Source organism: Leucopleurus acutus, assembly GCF_964270905.1.
Source record: "Leucopleurus acutus genome assembly, chromosome: 2".
In the NCBI taxonomy this organism is placed as follows: Eukaryota; Metazoa; Chordata; class Mammalia; order Artiodactyla; family Delphinidae; genus Leucopleurus; species Leucopleurus acutus.
Genome location: NC_139143.1, coordinates 106,460,561 through 106,481,226, shown reverse-complemented (window position 1 = coordinate 106,481,226; position 20,666 = coordinate 106,460,561). Strand labels below are relative to the sequence as shown.

Sequence of the window (20,666 nt, the reverse complement as noted above, 5' to 3'; positions counted from 1 at the left end):
TATATGAAACCTTTAATTCTAAACTGATTTACGTAGAGAAAGATCGACAGACTTCTGCTCACCCAGGAGAAATGCAGGCTACTTTTCTTTCCTAGGTGAATACTCAGATTAGCTCCAGAGAAGGTTTTGGGAAATACTGAAACAATGACACCTGTTTCCAAAATAGTTAACCTCTGTAATTTCTACCATACACATCTTTCTACCATACACAATTTCTACCATACACAATCACCTCATACTGCTCAACTCTTTGTAACAGCCTTTCTTGTAAAGAGAAGGATGGAAGTGATTAAGGATTTAACCAGCTGTAGTTGTTTAGTATCATTTTGGTCCTAAGGAATGACCTGTAGTTTTTGAGTTTTCCTTTTAAATATTGGGAGAGAGGCATAAAAGTTGGTCTATGTTGAACCATTTAAATTATATTTTTATATTGACAGTCTCTTAGGATGAAACGGAGTAAACAGATACTTTCTTTAAGGTTAATGTGTCTCAACTCGCTTTCCAAATCATAAGAATAAAGAATTTAGCTAGAGCTGGAATAATTCAAAGTTATCTAGGACAGGGATTTTTGAATCCATATCAGGGTACTTTTCTTTTTACAGTCATGCGTCATAACATTTACTAAAGCCGGTACCTGACCTAATCCCTAGGACCGAGGAAGACAGATCTGATGGTGCTAAAACAGCCCTTCAGAAAATAGCAGTCTATCTTTGGAACTATTTGAAGAATGTTTCAGAACTATATTATATACCCTAGGGGATTCAGTAGGTTTCCATTAATGGGTAGGATAGATTTCCTGGAAAGTAAACACACCACCAGCTTGAGAGGCTAAGATGCTTAGATATTTACTCAACCTGACCATTTTTACGCCAGCTAAATTTTCCAGTTCATTACGTTCTTGTGTCCACATTATTTACTTTTTTACTCAATGGGAGGTACTCATTAGAAGCCTGAATGTCTGGATTAGCAAATTCAGGCGGCATTACACTACTCTTCTATGCACCATCCAATTCATTTAGGGATGGTCATCTTCATCAAAAGAAAAACACCAAGTTTTCATCTTCTTAATGCTGTTAAATGACAATCCATTGAATACCTAGGAGTTTTTCCCTTTGTATTTTGAGTAAAGAGACCAACACTATTGATTGTTTAATGATTAATCTTGTCCTCTTTACCATTTATCCTATGGAGATCATTTTTGGGGGGAGCAATCAATTCCTATTTCAAATAGAATCTAAAGGTACACGGTAATAATGACGAGAACAATGGAAACAGATGGAATAACCTTGTGTCATCCTAAGGCTAAAACGTTTTATTCTCACTGTCTGATGAGAAGCTTCACCATCGATTATGGAAACAAGCTCATCAATAAAACACTTGCTTGGATTGTTCATGGGAGGCTATTATGGTCCTCTATTATGGTCGATTGGTTGCGGAGGAGGCATCTATGGAGAATAGCCATTACAGAGGCTGCAGAGCTGCCTTCTCAGTTTGATAGATTGTACCAGGAATCCTGGATGAGTGAAGAGGTGAGAATTATAAATTGAGCTGAGGGAACTCTACATTAAAGACATTTTATAAATTTTTTAAATCAACTATTACAAATGGCAGAGGAAGTCCCAGGGCATAGTTCTTTGGGTCTCTAATTGTTGTATATTTAAGGACATACTTGATCACACAATCATTTGCTTCTATTGATTTTACTTTGGCTGTCATTGGATATGACAACTTCATAGCCAAGTGTCTTCCTTTTAGGTTATACTGTTTCACTTTATGGAGAAGTTTGGCAATGCATCTTAGCACATTAAAGTTTCTAAGAAACTCCCTAGGAAAAACATCTGTTCACCTTTGTTTAAGATCTCAGATTTATTTGTTCACCGAAGTCATTTATGAAATTAATGTCTGAAATAGTCTCTAGAAAATACTTAGGAAACTGGTAAAAATGTTCATTAGAGCTTTTATTGTAAAACCATCTGAAGAAGTTTAGGTAAATATGAGCTCTTGACAGTAAATTTCAGTTCCACTTGGCTTAAAATACTGTTCTGTTGTAGCCAACTGACCTTTTAAACTTACACCTCAATAATTTGATACAGCTTTTCAGTGATACAAATGAATGCTCCTCTGTCATAGCAGATAAGGTTAATTGTTATCCTCTACATTGATGACAAGGTCGTATTCCAAGTAGTAAATCTACTTCTAACTACTTCTACCACCACCCACCACAAGGAATCCTTATACTCAAGCCAAAATTACTTTGCAATAAGATTATCTTCAGCATGTAGAATGATAGTATACTTTGCAGACGTTAAGTCATTTAATTTACTGGGTCTTTATCTTGGTGACCACACTGAAATTTGCTTTTTTCAAAACTTAACTTTCATAAGAGGCATATTGAGGTCTTTTTATATTAGAAGACACTTTTGACTTAAAAAAAAATTAGAACAAAATAATGATCTCCATTATTTAGTAGCTATTCAAAATACTGAATTCAGACTTGATGATGCATTTTGATAGTAATATTAGCAAACTAAGATGTAGTGAGAATAAGGTTATCATGGTGATAGTGGTCTAAGAAATGCATCTTCATTCAAGGAATTGGAAAAGAAGAAAGGTATTTGGAGGGCAGTCATGGAAGGAGTACATGTTTTATTGTTGCTTCAGAAAACATATCTAGCACCAACTTTTGGAAATTGTATAATTTGAATTCACAGAAGGAGTTATTTCCTATGTATTAAAATTCTCTAAATTACGTTAAATTGCAATGCAAAGAAATAAGTTCTCTGCCACTGGGAGTTTTTAAGCAATTGTTGAATAATGTACATCAGAAATTCTGTCTGTACTAGAATTTCTCAATGCATTTTATAGGAAATTAGTTTTTGTAATGTTAATGGGTGTTAATCGTGAAAGAAAAGATAGGTTCTGTAGTCAAATAAGTTTGAGTTAAAGTTAAACAGGCGTTTTTACTAAAGTTCTCAGAGTCTTTTATGTGCTTATATGGTTTATGAATCTGAAGACATAATTTGTTTGACTAGGTCAGCATTTCTTCTTATAGGATTAGCCTGTCATGGAACACAATTTAGGAAACTTCAGGTAATTATGTTGATCTCTAAAGTGATGCTACTTAAACTGTGGACTAATGTCCAATTCATAAATTGTTAATTACAGATTTATAACATGATAGATTCAGAAACTAAATGTAATCAGTTGAAATCTTCTATAGTAATTAGACATTGTCATGACATCCAAGTGGGTGATTATTAGACTTTTGTTAAGTAAGGTATAGGCCAATTCGAGTATTATCCAGCTTTTGTGGTGATTTCTTGTGGCATGAAGTGCAAACTAGTCAGCTCAGTAGGTTCACTTAATGGTCCTCAGCAGATTGAAAGAAAAAGACTAATTCATCATCGCAGATAGTTTGAGAAACGCTGCTCTAAAGTTTCTTCTGTTTTCTAAAAGTCTGTTCATCTCCTACACTTAACATAGGTAGTGTCTTTTCTCATTTAAACATTTATAATCTGATTAATATTCAAGTATTATAATGTATATAAAGCACAGTTAATTATAGAATTCAGTTTAAATGCACCAGGGTCTGACTTTTATTTACTTCTAAGGATATCTTAAAAATCGAGTGTTTATCATTTTTAGAATTCTAAAGTATTATGTAATTAACTATTTTGTTGTTTTATTAAGTGATGATTTCTGTTCTGAATTGCATATTCCAAAGCCATAGCTATAGCTCATGTTTTCACATAACTGTGTGCATCTTTTATTATAGTTCATGTAATTTTAAAGCTTTTGTTGTTTTGCAGGTTTCTGCTTTCTTAAAAACTTGTATTAAAAACATTTTCACCAGTCTCATTCTGTGAGATAGTTATTTCTCAATTATCTGTACAAGCGAATATGAGCTTAGATGTAAAAGGGACAGTTATGCCATAGCATAGACAGTCTGTGCCTCTTCCCACCCTTTGGATTGGATAACTTTTTCTGTAGTTAAGTTTATCAAATACTTGAATAGGTGATTATATATGATAATTAAATAATTTCTAAAATTATCTAGATTCTGAATCAAGAATTTTCTTCTTATTGTTCTTCATAAATGGCAGACTATATACTATGGACCAATATATAGTTCCTGCAAAGAAAAGGAAGAAATGATTTAAAACACACATGCACACACTGCATGATGTAACATCTTGAAAAAAGAAGGTGGGTTTACTAATGAAAAAAATTAAAATTGGATATCAGAGTGCCTGCCACTAATTGTAAAATCTTCATCATATTTTCTCTATACCCAGTTTTCTAATCTGTCAAAAAGTGGTACCGGGCTTCCCTGGTGGTGCGGTGGTTGAGAGTCCGCCTGCCAATGCAGGGGACACAGGTTCGTGCCCCGGTCCGGGAAGATCCCACATGCCGCAGAGCAGCTGGGCCCGTGAGCCTGCCCGTCCGGAGCCTGTGCTCCACAGTGGGAGAGGCCACAGCAGTGAGAGGTCCGCGTACAGCAAAAAAAAAAAAAAGTGGTACTGATGGTCCTCCTCTTCCTCCACACCCTATCCACACACATCCCTCACAGGTCTTTAGGAGAATAAAATTAGAAGACATGTGTGAAATGCTTTAAAATAATGTAGTTAAACATCATAGCTCTGCCTTGATAGTTTTCCAGTAATCCGAAAATAAATGTGCTCTTTTTTTTAGTTTGTTGTATTTCCATGTTTGATAAGCAAACACAGATAAGCTTGGTGTTTGAAATGTCTGGGGTACTAAACTGGACAAACTTCATGTAATTGGTTTGTTATTGCTAAAAAACAATGATGATATGGTATAGAAAAGTATGAGTTGAAAAGATACGAAAATTTGGCTCTCATATTCTTTCTATAAAGATTTCCAATGTATTAGATCTTTTGGAGCCCCAATTTTTCCACATGTAACAATGACAGAAGTGGAGTTATTCGTATCTAAGGCTTTTTCTATCTTTAGCAGATCTTGAGTTAGAGATCTACAGACTAATACTACAAAATTAGTTTTTAAATGGACCACAAGATGGCGTTTGTAGCTAATGAGTTTTTTGTGTTAACTCTGTTGCAGTCATTGAAGTATTTGTAGTATTTACAAATCCAAACTTATTACTTATGTTCTTGAGAGATATGTAAAAGTAATTTTAGAAAAAAGTATGCAAGTCTTGTTATTTTGAAGTTATTGACATTTCTCAAATTATAAGTTGGCAGGTTATTCTGAATTTAGACTTTTTCAAAAATGAAATTTAATGAATAATTTTGAGCCATTGCAAAATAATAGAAGTCGCTTTCCATTTGTAACATAATCTCTAATTTCTTTCTGGATTGATTACATTTCAGAAAAATGTTTAAATATGCAGCTCCTGAAAGTTTTCATTACTGTTTGGATCTTAGGTTTAGATGATAAAAAAAAACAATTACTAAAATGTTACACACTCCATTGCCCTCATTTTAGGCATGGCCTACAATTTTTATAATGTAATTTATTTTGCAGTGATATTGGCCTAGTATGGAGATGTTTACATATTTGAGCTTCAGTGTTTCCTCAAATGTAGGTGATGTCGTCTGTGCCCAAGATCATTTGAGACAGCATTAAAGTACGTAAAGGACACTCAGTCATATTTCTCAGTTTTTGTTTATTAAGAGAGATGCAATTATTATGCCACTGTCTAAAAGATACTTTTAGATTAGTAGGAAAACTAGAAGCACAACAACTTTGACTTAATATGGAAATTTCTGGTTTAAAAAGAGGTACATGGTAAGGTTTGGCTTTTATTACATTTTACAATAATAGATATCATTGTTATTGTTTTAGGCAAATATATGGTTATTTTACTTTATTAGCAGAGATATATAGATAATATTTTATTAATTTGACTTATGTGATAATTTGGATGAGACTAGGTTTTCTGTTAGCTGTTCCATGAACAGTGTGGTAGCATTACCTATGGAAATACCAAACTTTATGTTGGCATTATCATCTGGTGGCTAAGAGCATGGGCTTTGGACAGGCATAACTTGTGACTTTTAAGCTCAGAGACCTTGAAGACTTTTTTTTATTTCAGTGGACCTCAGCATCCTTATCTATAAAGTGCTAAAAATAATAGTATATACATCAGCTTTATTTGGTATTAAAATATATATGTACACATATGTTTGTATGTATATAATGGAATAAAGAAAGATGAAAGGAAAGTCTTAGAAGCAAAATTCAATATTCCCAGTGAGTCACTAAAAGTAAATCATTTTGAAACTTTTATACTCATAAATACTTTTCCAGGAGTCTCAACTAGTTTATCCCTTAAGTCACTACTTATTTTACTTGAGCCCGAAATAGCCAATATAGAAAATATGTTTGAAAGCTGCTGGATAGATAAGTAAATAAATAAGTAAAATATATGTTAAGTTCTTAATGCAATGCCTAGCACATAATAAGGTTTTGATAAATGTAGACTATTAGTAGTAATAGTAGCAGTAGTAGTAATTGAAAATATTTCTCATGTATTTCTGAATCTTACCTTTGGAAATTATTTATAGTGACAATTACCTTATAAATATCAAATACAGAGGGGAGAGGTAAAATGTTAAGTTTCATGCCTTTCCACACTGTGTCAAGCCAAATAGAACAAGGCATATTTACAAATTGTATGTGATCTCATTTGCCAACTTTTTTTTTCATTTTTTAAATTTTTATTTAAGTATAGTTGATTTACAATGTTGTGTTAGTTTCAGGTGATTCAAAGTGATTGTTATACATACATATATTTTTTTTTTCAGATTATTTTCCCTTATAGGCCATTACAAAATATTGAGTCTAGTTTCCTGTACTATGCAGTAGGTCCTTGCTGGTTATCTATTTTATATATGGTAATGTGTGTATGTTATTCCCAAACTCCTAATTTATCCAACCCCCCAACCGCTTTCCCCTTTGGTAACCATAAGTTGGTCTTCTATGTCTGTGGGTCTATTTCTGTTTTGTATATAAGTTTATTTGTATCTTTTTTTAAGATTGCATATATAAGGGATAGCATATGATATTTGTCTTTCTCTGTCTGACTTATTTCGCTTAGTATGGTAATCTCTAGGTCCATCCATGTTGCTGCATATGGCATTATTTCATTCTTTTTTATGGCTGAGTAATATTCCATTGTGTATATATACCACATCTTCGTTATCTGTTCGTCTGTCAGTGGACATTTAGGTTGCTTCCATGTCTTAGCTCTTGTAAACAGTGCTGCAGTGAACATTAGGGTGCATGTATCTTTTTGAATTATGGCTTCCTCCAAATATATGCCCAGGAGTGGGATTGCAGGATCATATGGTAGCTCTATTTTTAGTTTTTTAAGGAACCTCCATACTCTTCTCCATAGTGGCTACACCAATTTACATTCCCACCAACAGTGTAAGACGGTTCCCTTTTCTCCACACCCTCTCCAGCATTTATTATTTGTAGACTTTTTGATGACAGCCATTCTGACCGGTGTGAGGTGATACCTCACTGTAGTTTTGATTTGCGTTTCTCTAATTATAATTAGTGATAATGAGCATCTTTTCATGTGCCTTTTGGCGATCTGTATGTCTTCTTTAGAGAAATATCTATTTAGATCTTCGGTCTGCCCCTTTTTTGATTGGTTGTTTGTTTTGTTGATATCGAGCTGTATGAGCTGTTTGTATATTTTGGAGATTATTCCCTTGTCGGTTGCATCATTTGCAAATATTTTCTCCCATTCTGTAGGTTGTCTTTTCGTTTTGTTTATGGTTTCCTTTGCTGTGCAAAAGCTTTTAAGTTAATAATTAGGTTGCATTTGTTTATTTGTGTGTTGGCCACTTTAGGTTCTAGGATGAAAGTTAACAGACACACATGGTCCAACCCCCCTATTCTATCAATGGGCGAATAGGCCCAGAGAAATGAAAAGATTTGCCTGAAGTCAGACTGTGGAACAGAACCTCTTCATATCCCACCATCTTGAGAAAATATTGATTCTTAAATGTGGAAGTTTTCATTGGAAGCTATATCTACAGAAACACCATTTTTGTTATCATTCATTCTTTAGAACACTTGATCATATCTGCTTGTGTGATCACTACCTACTTACGAGAACTAAAGAGACATTTACCTTATCTAATGGCAAAATGTCATCACTACTTTACTGGGGTAGCAAGAGATTTACTTTCAAGAAGAGTTTTGGAATTAAAACTTATTTTCTATTCTGTCTGTGTATTTGAGAAGTATTTAAGAATGTGGTTTGGGACAAAAGGGCTTTTGTTTACCTGTCAGACCTGTTTACCCTAGTTCTGGCTCACTTTTCTAACGGTACAGCCTCTTTCCCAGTCCTGCCCTTTATAGAGAAGCTACAGTTTTTGGTCTTTGTCTAAAAACTGGAGCCACCTGGAAAAAAGTGTGCACTGCATTCTCAGTTAACGAGGATTTGTGATCAACTTGCTTTCTGGTCACCCAACATCCTGCCAATAAATATGTTCAACATATTTATGGACTTACTTTTACTGCAGTGGAAGCGTGGGGCACTAGAAAAGAGTGCTGGACTCAGTGGATCACAGTTCCCTTAACTATAAGATGCAATTACTTGAGTTTGTCAAAGTATTGTTGTATCAAATAAAATAATGTGTATGGAAAATCATGACACATTATTCAACTAGAAGGGGAATTGTTGTTGATTCTCTTATGACAATATGAGAATCTAAAACTAGAATAAGCTGATGGGTATGATTGAAGGTCAGGCCACCCGTGACACTGGGTATTTTTGATTGTTACTCTAATTTTGATATTAGTTTGCTTTACTAATTATAATGATTTAAAAGTGGGGAAAAATCAATTTCTTGATAGAAAACAGTGAGAAGCCAAATAACAGAAATATATTTTTTTCAAATAATTGTTTTAACATCTTTTTCTTTTTTTTAAATAAATTTATTCATTTTATTTATTTATTTTTGGCTGCGTTGGGTCTTCATTGCTGCACATGGGCTTTCTCTAGTTGCAGTGAGCCGGGGCTACTCTTTGTTGCAGTGTGTGGGCTTCTCATTGCGGTGGCTTCTCTTGTTGCAGAGCACGGGCTCTAGGCACACGGGCTTCAGTAGTTGTGGCAAGTAGGCTCAGTAGTTATGGCTCGCAGGCTCTAGAGCGCAGGCTCAGCAGTTGTGGCATACAGACTTAGTTGCTCCATGGCACGAGGGATCTTCCCAGACCAGGGATTGAACCCATGTCCCCTGCATTGGCAGGCAGATTCTTAACCACTGCACCACCAGGGAAGTCTGCAGAAATACATTTTTTAAAAATATAGTTTACGGGCTTCCCTGGTGGCACAGTGGTTGAGAGTCTGCCTGCCGATGCAGGGGACACAGGTTCGTGCCCCAGTCCGGGAAGATCCCACATGCCGCGGAGCGGCTGGGCCCGTGAGCCATGGCCACTGAGCCTGTGCGTCTGGAGCTTGTGCTTCGCAACGGGAGAGGGCACAGCAGTGAGAGGCCCGCGTTCTGCAAAATATATATATATATATATATATATATATATATATAAAATTTACAATTATAAGGAAGTTTCACACTAGATTTTGAGATTTTCTGTTGTTGTCATTTTGATGATTCTTTATATCCTCCAATTATGACAGTCCTGGATGCAGTGAATACTGAACTAAACTATTTATGTGGTATAAATAATCCATTTCTTGAGTTTTTACTTAGTTTTTCATACTCAGAAATCCAAGAAAAACAAGAAAGACTAAAAAGATTTAAGGAGTCGTAGAGATTATCATTCATTATTTTAAAATAGATTTATGTACATTAACTGGGTAAATGAGCAACATATCAGGTAATAGGTTAATATTAAACATTGGCAGGAGGAGGCAGTTAACATATTTAGTTAGTAAAAATAATCTGCTATCAAAATTCCAAAAGAAGATTGGTAGCTTCAGGAGCTACACAGTTCAGAGCATGTCCTCAGCTTTGTAGATCCAGAAATCTGACGGTCAGCAACATGAGTGGGGAATCAGGCTTTTATAGCAAAACCTAACATTAACAAATTTAGGGATCAATAGAAGCCAGGATGTCAGTTGATGAATATTCAGATTGAAAAATGCAGTGTTTATGATGAGCAGCATATTTGCATCAGTAGTAAAGTACATTTCTTCTCTATGGTCTTTGCATTTACTGAGCACTTACTATATTCCTGGCATGTATTAACTCAGTCATCTTCAAAGGGTATACATACTCCTGGAAATACATAAAAATTCCCAAGAGGTATGTAAGGAATCAATTTCTACACACTCAACCTGCATATATACTCTTTCCTAAAAGTTGATCCCCTTGGGACTTCCCTGGTGGCACAGTGAATAAGAATCTGCCTGCCAGTGCAGGGGACACCGGTTCGATCCCTGATCTGGGAAGATCCCACATTCAGCGGAGCAACTAAGCCTGTGTGCTACAACCAGTGTGCTCGCATGCCACAACTACTGAAGCCCATGCACCTAGAGCCCGTGCCTTGCAACAAGAGAAGCCACCGCAATGAGAAGCCCGCACACCTCAACAAAGAGTAGCCCCTGCTCGCCACAACTAGAGTAAGACCGCGCGCAGCACCAAAGACCCAATGCAACCAAAATAAACAAAGAAATTTATTTTTTAAAAAAAGTTGATCCCCCTGCAATTATGCTTTTTTTTTTTACTCACCTGCCCTCCAAAATGGTCCTTCTTCCACTATGTAAAAGAAAGGTGTCTCAAAAAAAAAAAAAAAAAAAGGTGTCTCATCTTGATGGGCCAGTGACTTATTAAATGTATCCATGTAGGTGGTCATTCAAGAGATTGGTTATTTTCCATTTGCTAATGAATGGCTATACCTCTTACCAGGTTTGTAATATCACAGACATACTTAACCGTTTGATCCTCAGCTTTCTCATCTATAAAATAAGATTCATAGTAGTCACTGTGAGGTTTAAAGAAGGTAATATGTGATAAAACAACCATTACAATGCCTGACCAAGTATTCATATAGATATTCAGCCGTTGTCATGATACTTCTCTTGATTTTCTGTGCTAGTGTTCTATAATCTGTATTTCAAAATACGTAAATTGTTTTTCTGCCTTTCGTATGGTGGATGGTAGGGAGATAGTTAAGTAGCTAATTTGTTTCTTTTACCATGTCTCACTGTCATTTTTAGGATTTGCTTTAGAAATGAAAATGTTAATTCACAACACTAATCAGCATGGAGGGCTGATCTTCCTTAGACATTTACTAAACTAGGAGAGTTGAAGAATATGACAGTGATAGAAGTTTCATCACATTAGGATTAATACCATCTTTCGTGCAATTTGGATCCCTTATTTGACAGGAATTCTAAATACAGCAGACTGCTCAGATTTTTATTTTGAATTTTACCTTGCATATGTTCAAAGATTTTTTAAATGATAGTCTGGCAGAGTATCTCCTGAAAGCAGTAATTGCTTTGGCCTGCCCTGCAGTGTTACCACATAGTAGATAACGTATGGATTTGCAGAAGAGGCCAGAAATCAGGTTCGCAAGGGAAACAGGACTCTTTCCAAAGGTGAACCATGGTTCTCTATGGGCCCTTCAATCCCAGTTCATAGTTTTCATTGTTTTGTAAATGTTGTGGATAGATTTTTAAACATTATCTGTATTTAGGTATTTTTGTATTTCCTTCTTTTTTATACTCAAAATTTGGTGAAGGAGATTTTTGAGTATCTATAAAGCTGAATTAAAAATTGTTTTCCTGGCATTGAAAAGAAATAAAATACTAATAACTGCTAATATTTAATGCATTTCTCCATATGATGTTAATTGTAGGTATTTTGTAGATGTTCTTCCTCAAGTTGTAGAAATTCCCATCTGTTCCTAATTTGTTGAGAATTTTATTTTTAAAGTAAGAAATGAACATTGTAATTTGACAAATGTCTTTCCATGTCTATTGAGATGATAATAAATTACATTTAATACAGTCAGTTACATTGATTGATAGTTGAACATTAATCCAATCTTACACTCCTGGGATAAACTCCATTTGGTCCTGAAATATAATTCTTTCTATAGATTGCTGGATTTGATTTGCTAAAATTTTGTTTATAATTTTTGCATCTATGTTTATGAGGGATAGTGGTCTGTAGTTTTGTTCTTTTGTAATGTCTTTGGTAAGTTGGAAAGCATTCCTTTCTCTTCAGTTCTCTGGAAGAGTTTGTGTTAGAATTAATATGATTCTTCCTTAAATTTTTGGTAGAATTCACTGGTGAAGCCATTTGGGCCTGAAGTGTTCTTTGTGGAAAGATATTTAACAACAAATTCAAATTCATTTGAATTACCTGTTTTTTCTAGAGTGAGTTTTGGTAGTTTGTATCTTTTCATTGGTTTCATTTAAGTTCTCAAATGTATAGGTATAAAGTTTTCAATAATATTTTCTTTTTTTCCTTCAGTAGAATTTAAAGGGATGTCACCTCTCTCATTCCTAACAGTTGGTAATTTGTGTCATCTTTCTTCTTTTATGAACAGTCTGGCTAAAAGTTTATCAATTTTATTAATCTTCTCAAAGATTCAATGTTTGGTTTCATTGTTTTTCTCTTTCATTGAGTCACACTTCTATCTTTTCTGGTTTTTTTCTTCTGCTGCTTACTTTGGTTATAATTTGTTCTTTTTTAGTTTTTAAGGTGGAAACTGAAGTCATTTAAGACCCTTTCTTCTTTTCTAATGAAGGTGTTTAGTGGTATAAATTTCTCTTTATGTGCTACTTCAGTGGCATTCCAAAATTTCTTATACATTGTATTTTCATTCAGTTTAAAATAAAATACTTTCTAGATTACCTTTTGATTTCTTCTTTGACACAGGGCTTATTTATAAGTGTCCTGTTTAGATCTCAAATATTTGGGGATTTTTCAGATATCTTTCAATTGCTGATTTCTAAGTTAATTTCATTATGTTCAGAGAACAAACCTCATATAACTTAATTCTTTTTAAATTTATTGAGATGTCTTGTATAACCTGGAATATGTTGTGTTTTGGTAAATGTTTTATATGCACATGGAAAAAAATACATATTCTCTTTTGTTCTGTAGATATCAATTAGGTCACCTTGATTCATTTCCTGGGCACATTAATGACTATCTCACCACCTAGTCCCAGCAGACCATCGTAATATAATCATTGCTAATTTTTTGAATACTTACTTTGAGCCAGGCATTCTGCATAGAAATTTGTACAGGTTATGTAAATTTAATTTTCACGATTGCTTTACTGGTAAGTATTGTCATTAACCTAATTTATAGCTGAAGAAACTATAATAGATATTAATCAATTTGCACAAACTCACACTTGATATAGTAGGATTCAAATCTGATTAAACCATGCTTGTATCACTACTCCTCTGTCTAGATGCTTAATGCCTGCCCCCTCAGATCCAAATGGTCCATCTTTCCCTCTACAGTTTATTATAGATCTGTTTTCTATCCTGACAATGGGGGAATAGTGGATTATTTCAGCAAACTAATCCATGCTAATTTTTTAACCTCTTATGGTTTCCTCTTATTTAGCAACAGTTTCCCTCATTAAGAATTAAAATATGTAGAAAATGACAGGGATCCTGGCAAGCCTGTGGGAGAGAGGAGTAGGGCAGATTGCTATAGGAACAGATACGTAAGGATTTATTAATCCTTCTAACAGTGAAAGTGAACTACTGTTGACCTCCTCATGGTGTGTTTCCATTATTTAGTGCCTTGCTACATGGGAATCCTTCCTTACATCACAGACAGATCTCCACTTGGAAGAAGCCTCTGAAGATAAATCGTAATCGCATTGAAGACTTCTCTGTGATCTTTGGGAGATAACCAAGGTTAACCAAAGTTATTCTTTCTGGATGGGCTGGGTCCTTTCTAAAGGGAACGAAAAGTGTTTCACACTATCTGGAAAACCAACAACTTAAAACTCAGGTGTTCCAGAGCATTCATATGAATTTGGATATATATATACATATATATACATATAAATATTTAGCTTAGTTTTAACTATGTTCTTAAATTTGTATACCAATAATTATACATTAAAAAGTTTTTTTCTTAAATATTTGTCTGTGTAAAGACTCAGTTTTAATAAAAAGTTTAATATGAAATGACTTGTGTGTGTTCTTTTTCTACTAGTAGCTCAAGCCTCTGAAGCAGATTCTGATATGAATCCAATGTATGTTAACAACTATCCTATGTATTCACCATTATTTCATCATAATTTTCTCTGAAATGCTATTTACTTTGATATTAGGAACTCAAAGTGAATATGCAAAAATGATTAAATATTATTAAACATTAATGATAACTTCAAAAGTTGGTTTATTAAAAGTTAAGTAACTGTTTAAAGATTACCAAGATAAATTTAAATTATTTTTTGAGTTACTATTTAAAATTCCTTATACAGTCATTTTCCCACTAGTAAATTTATTCTTTTTTTTGGTATTTTTTTTTTACATACTCTTCACAATTCACATCTAGATTTATTTTTTAATGTACACAGTGTTTATCAAATTTGTTCTCCCATTTATTTGTTAAGGGTCTACTCTTTGTAAGGCACAATTGCAGGTGCTTATGATGATAATGATAAAGACACATTACACTCACTTCATTCTCCAGGCTTACATTCTAGTAATATTTATCATACAGAGTAATTTTATATTCATTTTATGGCTGCATTTAAAAATTGAATGTATTGGTTATCCTAATATTTGGCAATTTTTGGAAATATATATTTCTCAAGACTTTGAGTAAAGTTTGAGGTATTTAGTCATGCCTGTTACATGTATGACTTTAAGTACCATTTGGTTATTAGCTCTTAAATAAGTATCTCACACACACAAACTAGACATTTAGATTATCTTAACTAAAACAAGAGATACACAAACACCTATATAAATATAAAACTAAACATTTTTCTTAAATAGTGGCATGTACAATTTTTAAACCATTTGTGATAAAGAATCTGGCTTTTTTGCGGTACGTGGGCCTCTCACTGTTGTGGCCTCGGCCTCTCCTGTTGCGGAGCACAGGCTCCGGACGCGCAGGCTCAGCCGCCATGGCTCACACGCCCAGCAGCTCCGCGGCATGTGGGATCCTCCCGGACCGGGGCACGAACCCGTGCGACCGTGCGACAGGGACTCGCAACCACTGCGCCACCAGGGAAGCCCTGGTTTCATTTTTTGATGTTTGACTGCTGACAGCTTTTTTTTTGTTTTCTCTTTTTGCGGTACGCGGGCCTCTCACTGCTGGGGCTTCTCTCGTTGCGGAGCACAGGCTCCGGACGCGCAGGCTCAGCGGCCATGGCTCACGGGCCCAGCTGCTCCGCGGCATGTGGGATCTTCCCGGACCGGGGCACGAACCCGTGTACTCTGCATCGGCAGGCGGACTCTCAACCACTGCGCCACCACCCTGCTGACAGCTTTTAAGCCTCACCTCCCTTTTCCTCTCCTGCCCCGTGTCTGGACAAGCTGCTAAGGCCAAAAGAGTGCTCCCTCTTTCGGCACTCACAGGAAGTTCAAACCATACAGCCTCCTCCCAGCACGCAGTGGCTCACCCTCTAACCATCATAAAAACCCCAAGCCAGTCTCCTTTCCCAGGTCTCAAGACATTTTCAAACAGCCTGAGAGGCCAGCCCTGCTCTCCCCAGGAAGCCTCATGAGTGATAAACCTTTTCATACCCTGTTGGTGTGTTCATGGCGTCACCGGTCTTGACATACAAAACAAATTTTGGGTGAGAGTCCTTCCTATCAGGATGGCCCCAACCGTATTGTTTTCCAAGCCATTTAACCACTCCAAATTCCATTTCCCCATCTGGAGATAATAATCTTGAACTCAAATGGAGATAATAAGTAGAGATAATAATTTCCAACTCACAGGTTGTTAAATGATACAGAAACTTAGAACACCTGCCAGAGGGAAGTGGTGGTGGGAGTAGAGGAATTAGGTGAAGGTGGTCAAAAGGTACAAACTTCCAGTTATAAGATAAATAAGGCCTGGGGATGTAATGTGCAACATGATGAAGATAGTTAATACCGTTGCGTGTTTGAAGTTGACAAGAGAATGGATCTTAAAAGTTCTTGTCAAGGTTTTGGTTGTATCTGTGAGGTGATGGATGTTAACTAATCTTATTATGGTAATCATTTTGCGATATATAAACCAGATCGTTATGTTGTACACCTTAAACATTTAAATGTTATATATCAATTATATCTCAACAAAACTTTAGCTTTGTATGCCTTTCCTCGCTTCTCTCCCCCTTTCTATCCACGACTGCTATCCCACGTATACACCACACACACACACAGGCTACACATGTTAACTAATACGTATCCTTTCTTACATTGCTCTATGCTCATAGTATCCTATACAGACTTACACACATACACACTCCCTCACACACAGTTTTTAGCTTTGTTTTATAAAAATGAAGTCATATTATACATACTATTTTGCCTTTTGTTTCCTCACTTCACAATATCTTGTGGAAATCCTTCAAAGTCAAGAATAGCTCTTATACATTTTTAAACGGCTGCACAGTACTTCATAGTCTGAATCTGTAGTGATTTGTGCAGCCATTTTCTTGTTTATAGTTACTTACTTTGCTTCTGGTTTTTCATCATCTCAACTCATAAAGAAACCCCATACCTTTTGGTTAACACTCCATATCCATAACCCCTTCCCGCATGTCCCCAGGCCTGAGGAACCACTAATCAGCTTTCTGTCTCTATAGATTTGCCTATTCTAGATAGTAGTTCATGTTAATGGAATCATATAATATGTGATTTTTTGTGACTGTCTTCTATCACTTAACATAATGTTTTCAAGGTTCATTCCTGTTGTAGCATTTGTCAGTACTTTATTCTTTTTTATGGCCAAAAATATTCTGGGGTGTGTGTGTGTGTGTGTGTGTGTGTGTGTGTGTGTGTCCATTTATCTGTTTATTCTTTCACTGATAGACATTTGGGTTGTTTTCAGCTTTGGCTATTATAAATAATCCTGCTATAAAAATTGGTATGTAAATTTTTGTGTGAACATATGTTTTAATTTCTCTTGGGCCTATACCTAGGAGTGGAATTGTTGAGTCATATCACAACTGTATTTGACCATTTAAGGAGCTGCCAGACTGTTTTCCAAAGTGACTGCACCATTTTACATTCCTACCAGCAGTGTATGAGAGTTCTAATTTCTTCACATCCTCACCAGCACTTATTATTTTTTAAATTAAATTTTATTTTATTTTATTGTAGTCATCCTAATGGATGAAGAGGTGTCTTGTTTTGATTTGCATTTCCTGTTGCATCTTTTGTTGTGGGTGTGTTGGCCATTTATATATATCCTTTGGAGAAATGTCTGTTCAGATCCTTTGCCCATTTTTAATAATTGAGTTGTAAAAGTTATTTATATGTTCTACATACAAATTCCTTATCAGATTATGATTTGCAAATATTTCTTTTTACTTTCTTGATAATGCACTTTGAAGCATAGAAGTTTTAAATTTTGGTGAAGTTTAGTGTCTTTTTTCTTTTGTTGCTTATCCTTTTGATATCATATCCAAGAAGCCATTGCCAGATCAGAGGTTATGCAGATCTATGTTTTCTTCTAAAGAGAGTTTTAACTTTTAGATGTAGGCCTTTGATGCCAATTTCAGTCAATTACTGCATATGATGTGTGGAAAGGGCCCAATTTCATTCTTTTACATGAGGATATACGGTTGTCTTAGTACTATTTGCTGAAGAGACTATGTCTTATAATTTTCACTGCTGGGGAATGGGTCCTCGGAGCTCCTTGTATTGTCATCATGGAAGTGGAACTCCTGGTGTAGCTTTCTTGAACTGGTTGTTGTGATGTGTGCTGAGGTGGTGGTTGGGTTGTTAGTGATATGAAAATATGATTACTGGATACCTTAGCATAAAAAAAGATTTAACAACAACAAAATAACATATTTGACTTTTACTTAAAGGAAAGATCTACCCTAAAGTTTATAGGTACTTTTCATTCCACACGTGCCTTCTTTCAATAACTGCTTCCCAAAAAACCAGATTTCCTGCTGTTCAGTTACCTTCCCCCCTGGTACATAGCCTTTACAAAAAGACAAGGATTTCAAGTGAGACAGGCCAGTAGCTGCTATATGGAATTGGTGATAGACTTGGCACATTTTAAAAATAGTTCAAGTCCATCTTGTACAATTGCTTCTAACCAGGTAATACTGTTTCTTTCTTTCTAAGGATTCCACTCCCTCCTTTCATTCCAGTTACCTGGAGGGGAATTTGAAATCTTTTTGCCTCAACTGGCTATTCAAAGGGGAAACATTAATGATGAATTTCTCTGTTGTTTTGACCTAAAGTCCTAGGAAGAAAGAAACTTATTTCCTGTGTTGTACTTGGGTGAAAGTCATCATCATAGAGGTTGACTCATGTGAATTTTAGAGTCAGTGGGTTCAGGTTTAAGATATTTTGGGGGATGTTACTTAACGTGTCTGGTTCACAGTTTGTACTTTCCCTTCTCTCTTTTTATTATTGGCAGTTGATTGACTAGAAAACAGTATGTGCTCCTTTTTTAGAGAACCACACACAGACACACACTTTAAATAGGAAATTATCACTGGACATGTGTATAATCTCAAGAAGATGCAAATAAATGTGTTTTCCCCATTTCTTATGCCTCATCCCAAGACTACTACCTTGAAGATAATTTTATATTACTCTGGAACTCTTAGGATTCTACTCGTGCTGTTGACCATCTGTTTCATAATCAATTTCTTTACTTTAAACAGGTTTATAAGTTCTTATTTTTTTTTCAAAACTCACAGTTAAATCTATGCCTTGATCAAACCCTATTATTGATTGATTATTTTTATTGCCTTTGGCCCAGTTTTCCCATCTCTTTTTCTGATATTGTTTCAGAATTCTTATTCCACCTGACAAAAGAAAGAAACTACTTTAGAAAAATGGGAAATGATGGACTTATATAACCAAAAAGGAAAAGGGTACACTTGGGCATACCTGGTTCTGAGCAGGTTTATTTCTGCTTCTGTCTTTATCTCCTACTTTGTTCGAATAGGTTGACCTCACTTCCACCTAGTCCTGCTCGTACATGAGACTCATTCTGTGGTTCTCAGATGGGGGCCATTTAATAGAGTCTGGAGATATTTTTTGAAACCACATTATGGGTAAAGGTACCACTGGCATCTAGTTGATAAAGGTCAGGGATGCTGCTAAATATCTTAAAATAAACAGGACAGCCCCCGACGACAAAGGACTGTCTGACCCAAAATGCAAGGTTGCTGAAGTTGGGGAATCATGGGCTAGATTAATGTCTCCTAGTAATTCCTGGCTCACGAGTCCCCAGCTCTGCTGCTAGGAAGGGAAAAGCTCTTCCCTTCCAGCTTCAATTCATTTGAAAAACCCCAGGAAAGTGGGTTGGGATACAGCCAACTCCCTCTTCCCCACATCCCTGCCCCAGGCCAATCTTCGCAGCTGGGAGCCAGGGTGCTATTATCAGTATATGGAGCCAGGGTGCTATTATCAGTATACTCTAGGTCAGGTTCTCACTTTTATACAAATTACAGCAGGCAGGGAGGTTACTGCCAAAGGAAGATGGCAGCTTTCATTCAGACCCCATGTTAGATGTTCATCCTCCAAACAAAGAGGGCTGCTTTATGCAAAAGAAAGAAGAAGTTGGGGGAAGACAGAGTAATTATGTCCACAGTATAATTTTAAAATGAGCTTACATTTTTATTCATTTAGATGGTATAAGTTCTATACACTTATATAATTAACCATATTCTGTTCTTATGCCTAGAATTCTTCAACAAGAAAGGACCAACGTAAAAATAGCTCTTGAAGGAATGTGGATTAGAGATTACAAGTATAAATAAACCATTAGTCCAGCACATATAATTACATAGGAAGTCAATCATAATTTTATTGGCTAAGAAATAGCACAAGACTGTGAAATTAGAGTTGACAGTGCACACATCTGTACTGAAAATACAACCTTTACATTAGATTTGACTGAGCCCAGTGTATAAAATATATTCCTGTATTGAAATACTACATTGAGATTCCATCAGAGCACACTGATGTGAAGGATATATTGAATGACAAAGCTGTGATCCTTTCTTTTACAAATATGTTTAACCAACTATATGAATACTGTAACGTGAATGGAGTAATGAGGGACTGCTGCACCCAGTTTCCTTAAAGATCAAGTTCAGTATTCTCACTGTTTCATGAAGATTTGAAAGTTAAGAATAATGAACTTAGTCTATGATGTGGAGATTTCCAGGTCTCTTAAGCCAGGTTAGCATGTGAAAAATGGCATTTAAACACCTTTAATTTAAATTGAAGTGCCCATGCCCATAATTTTTTTTTTGACATTTCAATAAAAATTTATTGAAATTTCAATGATATTTTAAAGAGAGGGGGCAAAAATACAGAAAACCAAAGAACTCATCAAAAATTATAACACAAAATATACCTTCATGAATTTTTGTCTTTAAACCAGCTCTCAGCACCTGACTTTTGAACTCTGAATATACATCTCTATAGGCACCAATTCAAAACACCATCAATACTGAAGACAGTAAGTAGTCAATTCCACTTCGTTTTGAAGAAATCAGAGACTAGCAAATACAAATACAAA

General features: G+C 35.5%; 1 protein-coding gene across 3 annotated transcripts in view; it reads left to right on the top strand.

The window, feature by feature from the left end:
- SNX7 (sorting nexin 7) overlaps positions 1 to 14,086 on the top strand; it is a 97,248-nt gene extending 83,162 nt beyond the window's left edge. For 2 of the 3 annotated variants that reach the window (XM_082834489.1, XM_082834493.1), the window contains one exon: positions 13,733 to 14,086. In XM_082834489.1, the coding sequence (XP_082690615.1) occupies positions 13,733 to 13,810 (78 nt within the window). In that variant the 3' untranslated portion in view covers positions 13,811 to 14,086. Of the gene's footprint in view, positions 1 to 4,103; positions 4,207 to 13,732 lie in introns of all 3 variants that reach the window. The other variant, XM_082834491.1, reaches the window with a different exon arrangement.
- Positions 14,087 to 20,666: the final 6,580 nt, after the last annotated feature.